Source organism: Lycorma delicatula, chromosome 1, assembly GCF_047948215.1.
Source record: "Lycorma delicatula isolate Av1 chromosome 1, ASM4794821v1, whole genome shotgun sequence".
Classification (NCBI taxonomy): domain Eukaryota; kingdom Metazoa; phylum Arthropoda; class Insecta; order Hemiptera; family Fulgoridae; genus Lycorma; species Lycorma delicatula.
Window position 1 is genome coordinate 299,972,865 of NC_134455.1, and position 13,987 is coordinate 299,986,851.

Sequence of the window (13,987 nt, forward strand, 5' to 3'; positions counted from 1 at the left end):
GGAAGTAACTTTAAAAAATCACGTAGTAGAAACTGCGCCTCACATATTTACCATGCAGAGCTTTACTAAAATAATTAATACCTATCATCTTTTAAAGAAAATTTATATGCTGTTATGTTTAACGCCATTTTATGCAAGGGTCCAAGGGTTCAAGGGTTCAAGGGTTTTTAACCCGGGTCCTCATTTGTACTTACCTCCATAGATTATGAAAAGAATCTCCTCTTAGTTTTATCAACAAACACGCGCGCTCCTGTCGAGGAGAGTTGTAAATTTTTTGAATCTAATTTTCTATTAGTTAATTTGGCAGTCCGTCGTAAGCGCTGATTGTCGTGAATGGGGAATTAGTTTTACAATAGCAGATATTAACATCGTATTATGCGTTTATGGTTAACTTGTAAAAGGTTAAAATTGTTTGTATTTTATAATGTAATAAATTCATATATTAAATTTAAAATAATTGGCCAGGAGACTGTAGTGGTGGTTGGATTGTTGATACCTTAAATGAATAAATATTAAAATATTTTCTTTCTTTTTTGATTTTGCCATGATTGCGTGAAACGTCCCCACCCTTTCGTGTGTAAACAAGTTGGTTAAGGTTAGATTGATGAAATAGTTTTTTTAAAGATGTTATTTTATGGTTAAAACCTTTTTTAGTGAAGTATCTTTGTAGTTTATATTTTCCAAATGAAATGGATGAAAAAGAAAGGGAGTGTAAAACCGAAAGTATTAAAGAAGAACCTCCGAACGATGGTTCTGAAGCAAATGACAAAACTACAAACGATTTCCAACATAGGTAATATTATTGTTCAAATTTTAATTGCGTTTGTTGCTGTGTTAATGCTGAAAGTTTATCCAAAATAAGTTTGTTTTTTTTATTGGTAGGAGTTTGACAGATTATGTTTTTATCGACTGCAGTTCAAATTTAACATTTTAAGTTAGCATTATTTAGTCATTAATTTGTTTTCATTTGACATTATTGTAGACTTCTACTGTAACAGGTGGTTCATGTATTTGTAATATAAGTAATTATTAAGATTAGTTATGTACAGTACTAATATTATTGAATAAATTTATTATGTTGATGGATTATTGTATAATCAAAAAAAAATTGATCAGTATTTTGTGTTAAGCTTATATAATACCATATTTTGTTGACATTATGCTATTATTAGTTTGGAGGGTTAAATTAGCTTTACGTTATTGGAGATAATTTTAAATAACATTGATTTTGAATTAATAAAAATTTCTCTTAAAAGTTATCTTATGTATGTTTTAAAAGAATTCTTTCAGCTGTACTATTGATCCATTCTTTATCATCCCCAAATATTTTTCTTAATAATAATCATTACATACATGGTAGAAACAGTTCAGGAATATTTATATCTAAACAATATGATACTGTTTAAGTTAAAATGTCAGTTGAACTATTTCTTATTTGTATTTGGTTAAGAGTAAAAGTGGTTATATAATGTGTTTCTGTGGTGAATAAAGTTATATTTTGTATGAGCTAAAAGGTTATAGTTTTACGTTTCCATGTGTAGGATAATAGTAGGAGAGATTTATTAGCAAATGTCACCAAAGTTGTGGATAAATTGGGTTCAAAAAAGTTTTGTAGGTAATTGATCATGGCATAAAAATTATTTAATAATTGTAGTATGATATATTGGTGTTAATAGTGGTTTAACAAAAACATCAAAACTAAATCTTTAGTAACAAAGTATTTTTGAGCATCCAGCATTATCTTTAAACCTCATGGAGAGATTTTTATGAGGCATCCCAACACTTATTTGTACTGCTTCATTTTAATTTCAGGAATAAAAAAAAAAATAAATAAATAATTTACAAAATACCAAATTATTCATATGTAATATCAATCAGAAAGACAGTAGCCTACTGCTTTTATTCCCTGTTTTGCACATAGGAGAACTATGCACATAGAGATATGATAAAATTATGTATAAACTTATAAAATAATAAAAAGTCTGACTCATTTAGACAACTGAGATTTGCTTGTGTGCTAGACGTAATTATCGAGTATCATTCCCTATGGTATTTTATATGGCACTGATAATAGAACTTGTCTTGAAATTAAGGAATTTTGTTTCAAACAGTACACAGATTTTAAATATTAAATTTGACAAAAACAGTTATAAATGAATTGGCACATTACATATCAGTTTATTGAAACATGTAATTCCTAACCATGTTATTTTGAGAAAATTAATAATAGTGATATTTCCAATACTATTAGTGATATAAGGGGATCATTGATTCAAAAAGCATATTTTCAGTTGTTTAAAAGTGTGATTTTTATTATACTATTAAGGATCTTCCCTTTATTAATTATCATCATTAATAAACTTTACTAATTACAACTAAACAAAGAAGTCCCAAGTATTTTGATTGTGCTATCATTAGTTTGTGAACGTGGATTGTTAATTTTGTTTAATTTTTTCCAAAAAATGTGTGGTATTTTAATTATTATTGGTGTTGTAACCAATGTGAAACAAATATATTATATTGAAATTTTGAAACGGAATTGGTAGGACTCACTGTGTAATAATATTGTGATGTTTTCTATGTTTCAAACAAATTCAGTCATCTAAATTGCATCCAGAAATAAATATCACTTAATATAATTATTGTTTTGTCTACTGAGCTTTTAAATAACAAGTTGATAGAATTTGTATCCTATTACAGCAGTGAGTAATTATATAGTTGACAAACATCATGCTACAATTTGTACTAAAAAGGAAAAGTTTGTATTTTAAACAAAATATAATTCAGTATTGAAACAAAATTTAATGCAAGATATTAACAAAAAAATTTAGAAAATACTTACTTATTCTAGGGATTTTAATTCCTTCATAAATGGTTGAAAGATTTTCTTTGTATTATTACCATATAGAACAACCATTTCTATTGTGTAAATAATTTTTTATTTGTTGTTTGTCCATTTTTTTATATAGAACTCAATTAAATTTATTTATTACGTGTTAATATGAGTTAATACGTTTAGAATAACGCAGAAGGTGAACTTATTGAAGAGGTAATACAAGCATTGATTAGACAAGTGAAATATAAACAATCCTTCATAAATTGGACACAGTTCAATCTGACTGCACTGCGAGATTCTCATTGGCCGACTCTCAGTGCTCATCAGTCCGGGAATAGATGGTAGTATGAGCATTATTATAATTGTAATTTATTTGTCTGTTTATCTTAATTCTAATGTACATTAAAACTGAATTGGACATAATGTGTGTTTGAACTTGTAGCTGTAAAGTCACCCCCTTTTCCATCATAAATACTCACTGTTGTAGTCAGAACATTCTTGCTGCATTATTTTTATTGCTCAAGTGAAAATGATTTTGTTAATTTAAAAAAAAGTAGATTTATGTAGTATAGCTAGTAGATATATATATATATATATATATATATATATATATATATAAATAATGAAAATCTGATATAAGTAAATTCTTAATTAAAAATTATACAGACTTCATACAAAAAAATGAGCACAGTATTCCTTTTAAGTAATGAATAGGCTTATCTGTAATTTCAGTTAATTTTGTAAAATTACTAGTACGTAGAACGCTATAGTTTCAGAACTGTTTGATTTTATTATTATCTAATATTATTTTCGTTCTCATATTGTAATAGTAAAATTAACCGATCAACAGCCAATGATATGCAAACAAACCTTTTTGTAAGCATTTTTTAAAAAAATTTCTACAAGATTTTTTGCACTCTGTGCAATTTGCCTTTATTTTCTTAGGTGTTGGAATCACCAAAAAAAAAAAAATTATGCGTTAATAGGTTTTAAATTAGTGAGTTTATTAGCATATAACTTAAGTGTATTTTATGAGATTATGTAACCCTTTCCATATAAGATATATATTGATCACAATATGCTTGTTAAAAATAATATTTCTATTTTATTTGCTTATTTAAAGGTTGCTTTTATTAATCAATTCATGAAAATTATTTTCATGAAGAAAACTGATAATATTCATTATGATTATTAAAAATAATGGTGTGATGACCCACTTTTGGTTTATGTTGTGATGAATCACATGCTAGGTGTGCACATGTTATTCTTACATTATAAATAATAACTTTGCAATCCAGGTTGTACTATTTTTATGTTTGAATTGTTCAATTTTTGTTATGTGTATCATTTTATTACATTGATACAACATTTTCTTAAATCATTATATTGTTTTGATTTTCCTATTGTTGTAGAAGTACTTATTTTATAAAATGTTCAGTTTCTATGACTGTGAGCTCAGTCAATTTCATATGTTAATAAAATATTAGTTTACATGATATCCGTGCAATATATTTAAAAGTATTAATTTTGTTTTATTGAAGTGTAAGAATTTGTTAAATTGACAAACTTTGAAAAACCAGTGACAATTGAAGAATTACATTGCATTTTAGAAAATGAAAATATTTCACAAGCAACTGCCATCAGTGGAACTTATATTCTACCTAAAGTTGATGGCTTACTGATGAAGAAGATATTGATGAAAATTTGCTAACTGAGACAACTTCGACAGTACAACCGATATAGCAGGTATGTTTGAGATTCATTTGCTTACTGAAAAAGAGATTGATGTTCAAAAATCCAGTTGCAGGGAGAAACCAAAAAACTGTTAATCTAAAAGAAACTGGCTTGTAACTGGCATATTCAGATAAAATAGGCTTTTTAATTGCCCATTAAACAGTTTTAAAGAACTATAAAAAATGAATAGGGATATATTTGATTTTACATTTGATAAAAAAACAAATTTTGGAGTTGCTTGATGAAATGATAATGTAGTGGTGACAGTTTCCAGTAATAGCAATCGCATATATTCATTATCAAATACGAAAAGATACAGCCGAAAAGAAACAAAAGACACCATTATTGCTTAGCCATTAATGACAGCAGAATATACTAAGTGTATGGATGGTGTTGATTCCCATGACAATGATAAGGGAAATTATAGAATTCGAGTGTGTGGAAAAAAATGGTGATGCCCATTGTTTATAAATTCTGTCAATTCTATTGTAGTAAATTCATGGAAAATATACAGACCTGCAAATAATAGTAAAATCAGTCCAATTGATTTTAGGTCTTCTCTTGTATTATCGATAAAGAGTGAAGAAATAAATATACCATGAAGCATTGCTAACAATGAAGAAAATAGTAAATGATTTTCCTTCACCACCAATGGCAATCACAGGTTGTTCATCAAAAAACAATTTGCCAGAAGATGTTCATTATGTTCTAATAGGGCACATTATTTCAGAGCGTGTGAAAAAACGTTGATGAAGATGTAAGCAATGCAAATACCTTACAATTTTTTTGTGTATAAATTGTAAACTGCACATTTTTCAAAAATTTCAATCACAGTGAAGAAAATAAATAATTTTAATTATAAAAATTCCAAATTAAAATAGTTTATTTGTAACTGTATTACTTTTAGTTTAATAACTCAAAGAACTTGTATATGAAGAACTTGTAATATAAATTGTTCATGTCTTATAATATAAATTATTATATTCTTTAGAAAGTGACATTTTTTGCATGATTTGCCAAAGGTGTGTAAACGAAACATTTTATTTCTGAATTGTAATTGATTTTTTTGTAGATGTGAAAATTTTCTAGCTTTATATACTTAATAATGAATAAAATAGTGTTTATTTAGAAAAAAAATTGAGTATGTTGGTTTATGTCAAACAGTTAATGGGTTAATAGAGTGTCATCATTTGAAAAGTTTGCTTAAGTGAAAACTTCATCTTTATTTGATGTATATGAACTTCTTAAATATATTTTGTCTTTTTGCTAACAAAATTAGGAATAAATCATGTTTTTAACATTAATGTCAAGTTATAATGGTTTTTTTTTACATTTTGGTTATGATATAATTGATTTTTATTTTGGGACATACGTGCACACAATTTTACATCAATATCAAATGATGAGTTCATAAATAACTTCCATTGTACTGCATGTAATTTCTCAGTATTTGAGCCCCATTATCTGTTAAAATTCTTTATTTTTATGTTGCACTTATATCTCAACTGTATCCTAAAAGATTGTTTTAGTTCAAATTTATGACAAATCTTGTTTGAGATGCAGTTCTTTTTAACTATAATTATGTGTGTATCACTCAGAAGTATTGTTTTTTTAATTTGAACATTTCAATTTTTTGTAAATATGATTCTTGTTATTTATCATTTTTCCTTTCAGTAGTTCACTTGAGATATTAATCTCAATATACAAAGCAGCAACTAGGAGGAACTTTTGTGCTGTTCTGTGCTATTTTATTTATTTTGTTGCGTGTAGATGTCGAAGAAAGATTGGGAGCATGAAGTTTGTATAGTTCAAGGTGAAGAAAAACTCTTCTCTTACATTTAACATTCTTTTTTAATTTAAAGTACATTTTGAAAAAAATGCTTAGATTGTTATAGCAGTATTAGTTTCTTTAATTTGGGTGTGGTTACTAGAGACCTTTAGGTGGAAGGTATGGAGATCAAACTTCTTAAGGCATCATTAACCCCAAACTTTTGTTAAAGTAAATTCAGTAAAACTAATTTTGAAAAAGAAAAAAACTGTTGATATTTCAATTTTTGTTTAATGAAAGGAATAAATGCCTAAACTTATTGTTACATGTATGGTTTTTCAATTTTTGAAGTAAAGTGTTTTTTGAAAGAAAATTTTGAATATTGCAGAAATGTAATTGTAACTAGTTTAGGGGCAGTGGAATAGAGGCTTATTTAGGTTTAGGGGCAAGTGAAAACTTGGTATTTTGTTTTTTTTTTTTGTTTTTTTCATAGCCAAACTTGAGGACATTGTTTTGTAAAATTTAACTGCATTACCCATTCTTAAATTAGATTTAACAAATACTGAAAAAATTTTGTATTGAAAGTGTTTTCTTCCTAGATTTAAGGAGAAATCTCTGTCTGTCAAATTTGAAATAGGTACTGGAATCTCATATCTGATCTTATTGCTTGTTGATTAATTTCAGTGACTTTTTAACCTATAGTAATTTAACTCATATTACATACATTTCATTTATACAAATACTGTGAAAAAATCACAGGTTGTAAAACATTGCAGTTTAAATTTTAAAAAAAATTGCACATTCTTTGTGTGTGTATATTTGAGTGCGCAAGTGCATATGTATATTTACTTAAATTGGAAAAATATTTACTCATCATCATCATCAGTGATCCTTCCTCTTGTTGCCTGGGAGCTTGTGATTAGATTCATATTCTGCTCACAATTTCTGATAGTCCTCTGCCATTTGAATTAGTGTTCTTAATATTTCTCTAATTGCCTTGTCAGTTTGGTCTAGCCATCATTTCGGCGCTCTTCCATGTGACCTGCCCTCAACTTTTCCCTATATGATTAGCTTCTCAAGATTTTGGCCGGGCCTATGAATTGTATGTCTGACAAAGCAAACGTCTGGGTATGCAGAGGTTGTTGGCAGACAACTCATTTATAACCTAGTTGTTTGTCCTCTTTTCTTTTGCATCCATGCAACATAGAGCATTCTTCTGTAGGCTCACATTCTGAATGTATCTATTCTCCTCCGTTCTTCTACCTTGTGATCCAGGTCTCAACGCTGTACTTAACTACTGGGAAGACTAGTATCTGAAGCAATCACACCAGAGTTGGTCTAGTGATGAACTCATCATCACAGATCAGCTGATTTTGAAGTCGAGAATTCTAAGGTTCAAATCTTTGTAAAGGCAGTTACTTTTATATAGATTTAAATACTAGATTGTGGATACTGGTCTTCTTTGGTTACTGGCTAGGAACGGAGGGGGTGGTGTAGCGACCTGACACGCTACGAGGTGGATCTTCTCCCCTGGGGGGGGGGGGGGGGTTGAATCGAGATGTCCCTGTCTACTGGTTGGTTGACTCCGGCTTATGTCCGGACTGTAGGGTCGATGACACTGTGGACCATGTCCTACACATTTGTCCCAGGTACGAAGCTGAGCGTACCAGAGTTACTAGGGAACTTGAGAGAGTAAACTCCTTCTTGGTGTTCTTTGGTGGTTGGGTATCAGTTAACCACACATCTCAGGAACAGTCGACCTGAGACTGTACAAGACTACACTTTATTTACATTCATACATGTCATCTTCATTCATCCTCTGAAATAATACTTTAATGGTGGTTCTGGAAGGTAAGCAGAAGAAGCATACCTGTAGCAGTTTCAATCTTGTATTCCTTGGGATTACCCTATCCTTTCAAATAGTTGTCAACTTCGTAAGTGCTTCTTTTGCCAAGATAATTCTTCTTTGTATTTCGGCTGATGAGCCCCCATCTTTATTTATTCTGGATCCTAAATATATGAAGTGGTTCAATTTTTCAAAATCACACAGTGTATCACTTGACTGGAAGATTGTTGGCTCTGTCTACCATCATAACTTTATCTTTCCAATGTTTAATTTCAGTCCTAGTGCCTCTTGCTGAACTCAGTTGAATATCTCCTACATTTCAACTTCAGAGCTGCAAACATGGTCTTATTTTCAGTAAACCTTAAATTGTTTATACACCGTTCTTCTGTTCTATACTGCCATGCTAGTTTTTCAGGGTCTTTGGCATGATATATTCTTCATAAATGATAAATAAAATTGGAGACAGCATACATCCTACTCACTCCTTTCGATGGGTAAAAGGCTCTTTATGTCATTTTCCAGTCTAACCACTGTGCTGTTCTTTACAGATAGGTTCTGAATGAGGATAACAAGATGATCAGGAACATCTGTCTCCTTCAATACTAATCACATCTTTCTACTTGACCGAGTCCAAGGTCTTTGCATAATCTAGGAAGCATGATACAAGAGGAGTCTTTTGAACTTTCTGGCTTTCTCTATTAGCTTTTTAATATTTAGAATTTGCTCACACCTGCTCTTCTGTTTGATGAATCCAGCTTACTCACCAGGAATTTCTGTGTTCAGATAATATCGTAGACATTCCTGGAATATATACAACAAAATTTTACTTGCATTTGAGATCAGAGAAATAATTATAATTTTTGTAACCTTATATATGGCCTTTTTTATGTAGGTATATAAACACTGAGGTTGCCCACTCATCAGGCCATTTGCTGGTTAACCATATGTATTTATACTTGATACAAATTTGCCTCAGAAGGACAATTTTATTAAGTTTTCAAATTTTTTGGAATGTTGTATGCAAGTTTTGTTTTAACTTTTTCTTAGAAAAAAATATTAGAACTGTGAGTATCTCCATTAGAAGTCTGGCTGAATGATTTGTGATATACTTGTATTATAGTATGTACACAGTTATTGAAAGAGGATTTAGTCATTATTTTAAAAACCAACTATATGTTAAATTTGAATTTTTTTGAGGAAATAATGGTTTACAATAAACAGCTTGCTTTCAGATTAATGGAACTAATATAAAAGGACTATGGAATTTTATGAAAGATCTCATTATCACCACCTTCCACATTGAAAGTGCTATCAGAATTTCTACTGAAAAAATATGCTAATTATTAGCTCCACATGGCCTTTGGAAAAACAGATCCATTAATTTGAGAGTTAGTTTATAATTTTTAATAATATTAATGCATACCAGCAATGATTAAGGTAATATATCAATGATGGAAATAGCTGTGTAAGTATTTTAAAAAAGATTTACTCTTATTTGAGTAGTTTTCTGAAGTTGGGTACTCTACCAATTAATTCTGGGGATTTAAAAATATACCTGGATTTTTGTTGAAGCATATATTTAAGTTGGTGATTGCAAGATCAACGGTCAGTTAGGTACTTTTCTCATCCTGGAAGGAGATTGATTATAGGTGCAATAATAGCTTATTGCCTGTGGACCTTTCAAGGTAATAATTTTCTGTCTAGTGGCTGTAGAGAGCCTGTAGCTGAAGTAATACCTATTTAGTAAAGTTCTGGGTTTCATAATCACCCAAAGTATAATTAATGTAGGATTCAGAATATTGATGGGATGATGCAAGCAGTAGGCATGTTGCAGAAACCTACTTAGATTAGTGGATTAATTGAATTGAAAGAATGATTAATGTATGCATATACTTTTAGATAATAGCAAGATTTTTTATTATTTTGAAAATTTTGTTAAGTGTGGTTTACCATCATATACGAGTATGTGCAAGAAGCTTTATTCTTTTTACATTCTCTCAGTTGCAAGTGAAGTGGTGGGACTAGCAAATGTGTTGATGAATTGCTATCTATACATTCAATACCAACATGTTGCTTGTTAGCTGGTAAATTTGAAAAATTAAACTGATTAGTATAATTTTTTTTTGTATACAGTTTACTCTTTTACACCACTTGAAAAGAAATCCTTTTAGTTTTCTTTTAAGTTTTTAAATTTTTTCACCATCTTTTTCTTTTAATGAATACTAATAATTTTTAAAAAAAAGAAGAAAAAATAAATCCAATTTGATAAATGTTTAGTTTTTTATTCACTGGGAAAGTCTTTGATTTGTGTGTTGGTTACATTATTAGCACCAGTACAATAATGATTTTATTGCCTTAAACCTACTCTAATGTGAAGGTATTTCTCACTTCTATTAAAATAATAACCTTTTTGTTACATTTTCATTCAACCTGAATGTGATCTATGACAAAATAAAATATGTGATCATAAAAACTTAGGTATAATTAACTTAAGAATGTTGTAATATATTACAATTTGCTATTTTTAATTTAATTGTGTTAAGTGGCTATTCAGATAAAGCAGCATATGCAATAACTAATGTTAACTAAATTATTTAATATATCTAATTTGTTTTTCTTTAAAACAAATAATATGTCAATTATTTCCTTAATTATAATGGAAAATCAGTAACTAATTTTTAACTGTTTAATTAGCTTTAAATAGTCTTTTCATCATTGTATTTTATTAAGTTATGTATGAGAAATTTACCTTGTTTGCTTAACTTTTTATTAAAGGTGATCTTACCTTATGATACATTAAAAGTACTAAAGGTATTGCTATAGATTATTCAATAAAGAAGAATAGAATTCTAAATTCTAGGCTATTAATTTCACTTAATTAAAAAAAAAAAAAAATTAAATTTATCATTATTTAATTGATGAAGGTTAGTGTTTTGAAATGTTTAAAGAAGATTTGTAGTATGAAGAGTTTTCTTTTATATATTTCATATTTAAAGTTGTTCACAAGAAAGTACTGTGCAAGACATTCATAAAATATTATCACTTGTTCTTGTTTGTAAGTTTGTGTTCAAGCTTTCACTACAAGTTCTAATATATATATATATATATATATAAATAGAGAGAGAGAGAGAGAACCAAAGGGTATTGTAACCGTTTTTTAATTTTTAATCTGTTTCAAGAGGCTTGAAATGCTCAGAAAAGTTTAATAACATAAAGTTTATTTTTGGTTTATGATTTCGCCTCTTTTGGATGAGGGAGTACAACTTAAAGTATTCAAATACCAACATTCATCACGTGATAAATATTTTTAAGCTATTGTCAAGACAATTAACATGGTTAAAGAACAACTTTCTATAATGCCTTAATCCAAAATGGGATCGGGACTAGTTCAGATTTTCTCTATTTTTAAAGTATTTAAAATTTAGTTGAATATTCATTCATTTAGGGGTAGAGTAGAATGGATTTTTTTTGTTTTTAATTCACTTAAAGATTAAGAGAGAAATGAACTATAAAGCTATTTTTCATCTTTTACACCTAATGGAACTTACTATATTCCAAATTACTGTATTGACTGTATTCCAAATGCTGTTCAATTGACTTTGAGTTTACCAATAAAATCAAAATTAATGAAGATTTAACCAAGTTAATAAAAAAAATTAATTAAAATCAAATTATTTATTTAAAATATGAAATAAACAGAAATAAAAATAATTTTTAAACATCATTAATCTGATAAAATTTGAAAAATGAACTCATTTAATATCATGATACCAAATTGTGAAGCTAAATCAACTGCTAACGAGTTGTTTAACCGATAAACCTCATTTTCTTATTTAAATTGAAGCTGTTTTTATTGTTATAAGGATTGCACATTAATCAACTATTAAACAGATAATAAAGTTGTTTAATAGATAATAAAGTTATTTAATAGACAACATTGTTTATTCTGGACTGAAGATAACTCATTGTTATAGAAATATCCTGCAATGCTAGGTCAGTTGAATAAAAGGTTAAGAAAGATAGTATTTCATATTTCTGATAAGTTTAAATTAGGAATTGATTAAGTTCCATTTATTTATAAGATGAGACACACAAAGCCTTCCTGGATTTTTTTCTTAATCTCGATTAAAGTAATTAAAAACAAAGCATCCTACTCCACTGTATATCTAAATGAATATTTAGTTGAACATTGAATGGTTAGAAAATGGGGAAAATTTTAACTTTATACCTTAATAAATTTGGACTGGGATATAGAGAGTAGTTATTTACACCATTTTTCTGTCTTATGTTCATGTGATCATTAAAATTATGTACCACAGGATGAGTTCATTGCTGTTTAAGAGTAGAATCTTTTGCCTCGTCTCACATAAAGGTTAAATTTCATTATTATCCCCAAAAGGTAGAATAATCGACCCAATTCCTAGATATTTCAAGACTTTATCTTAAGTAGTTTCAAAATTATAAAGGGTTACAATACTTTGGGCTCAATTGTGTGCATTAACTATTTAAAAAAATAATAATGTTGTTAATCACAATTAGATTAGGTTTGCCTAAATTTTCTGGAAGATTTGCCTAATCTGTAATTTGAAGATTATTAGTTTTAAGGTTTTTTAACTTAGCTATATCAATCAAATAATTATCATGTAGTTTGTCATTCTTTTTAAAACTTTTTGTGTATAAAATTCACTTTTATGTTTATAATAGAGTGGTGTAATGATGAAGATATAACTGTGATTGATTTTGAGTAATTAATTTTTATGTTTTTAAACATTTTTTAAATTTTATTGTTATAAGGAAAAAATTATGAAAAATCATAGTAGTAAAAAGATATAATGTAATAAAAATAATAATAATAATAATGTGATACTGTTATTTCTATGGCAGAAGATTAAAAGCTTGATTAGAAAATTCTTCAATGATTATCTCTTTATTTATTTACAATAGTACGTACAGGTGAATTGAATTTGATCTACCATAATTGTATAAAACAATAGATAAATAAATAAAAATAATGAAATTAAACTTTTTAGATTAATTTTTTACAATTGAAGTGTTTTAAAGGAATAAACATCAAACTCTACATTTTAACAGTTTCTTATTTTAAATCAAGTTTAGCCAAGATTTTAATTTCAACCTAATCTTAAAATGTGAATAATTATTATTTCATTTGAAACATTAATAGCTTTGCACATAAAATTAATTAAATGCACAACAAAACCATTTATTCTTGATATATCTTTAAATTAAATAATATTACATTATGTATCATTTTAAATATTAAACCCAGCTTAATTTCTAAAATACTGAATATCTTGTCTTTCAAGCAAAAACAATTCTTATTTGTCTAGTTTATTACTTATTTCTCATTACAGATTAAACTTACCATATATACAGGTTATTTATAAAAACAGTTTCAAGAATTCAGATAATCCCCCACATCGAAATAAAGAAAAAACTTTATATCAACATTTTTTTTTTTTTTTTTTGTCTTCAGTCATTTGACTGGTTTGATGCAGCTCTCCAAGATTCCCTATCTAGTGCTAGTCGTTTCATTTCAGTATACCCTCTACATCCTACATCCCCAACAATTTGTTTTACATACTCCAAACGTGGCCTGCCTACACAATTTTTCCCTTCTACCTGTCCTTCCAATATTTATATCAACATATGTATGGAAATACTTAGTTTATTGGCTATTCATCATTTTGTATTTTTAACATAAAAATTTACTTCTCTGGAATGATTAATATAAATGAGCTGAAATTTTGTATACTGCTAGGGTACCTAGAGGTTTACTTGTATA

General features: G+C 28.1%; 1 protein-coding gene across 3 annotated transcripts in view; it reads left to right on the forward strand.

The window, feature by feature from the left end:
- Positions 1-364: 364 nt before the first annotated feature.
- LOC142333235 (uncharacterized) overlaps positions 365-13,987 on the forward strand; it is a 30,162-nt gene continuing 16,539 nt past the window's right edge. Inside the window, exons 1-2 of one of the 3 annotated variants that reach the window (XM_075380237.1) lie at positions 365-793; positions 2,970-3,177. Coding sequence is in view for 2 of the 3 variants with exons in the window: in XM_075380223.1 (XP_075236338.1) it covers positions 690-793 (104 nt within the window). In the remaining variant the exon portion in view is untranslated. Of the gene's footprint in view, positions 794-2,969; positions 3,178-4,668; positions 5,328-13,987 lie in introns of those variants that run through there. The other 2 variants (XM_075380223.1, XM_075380232.1) reach the window with 2 other exon arrangements.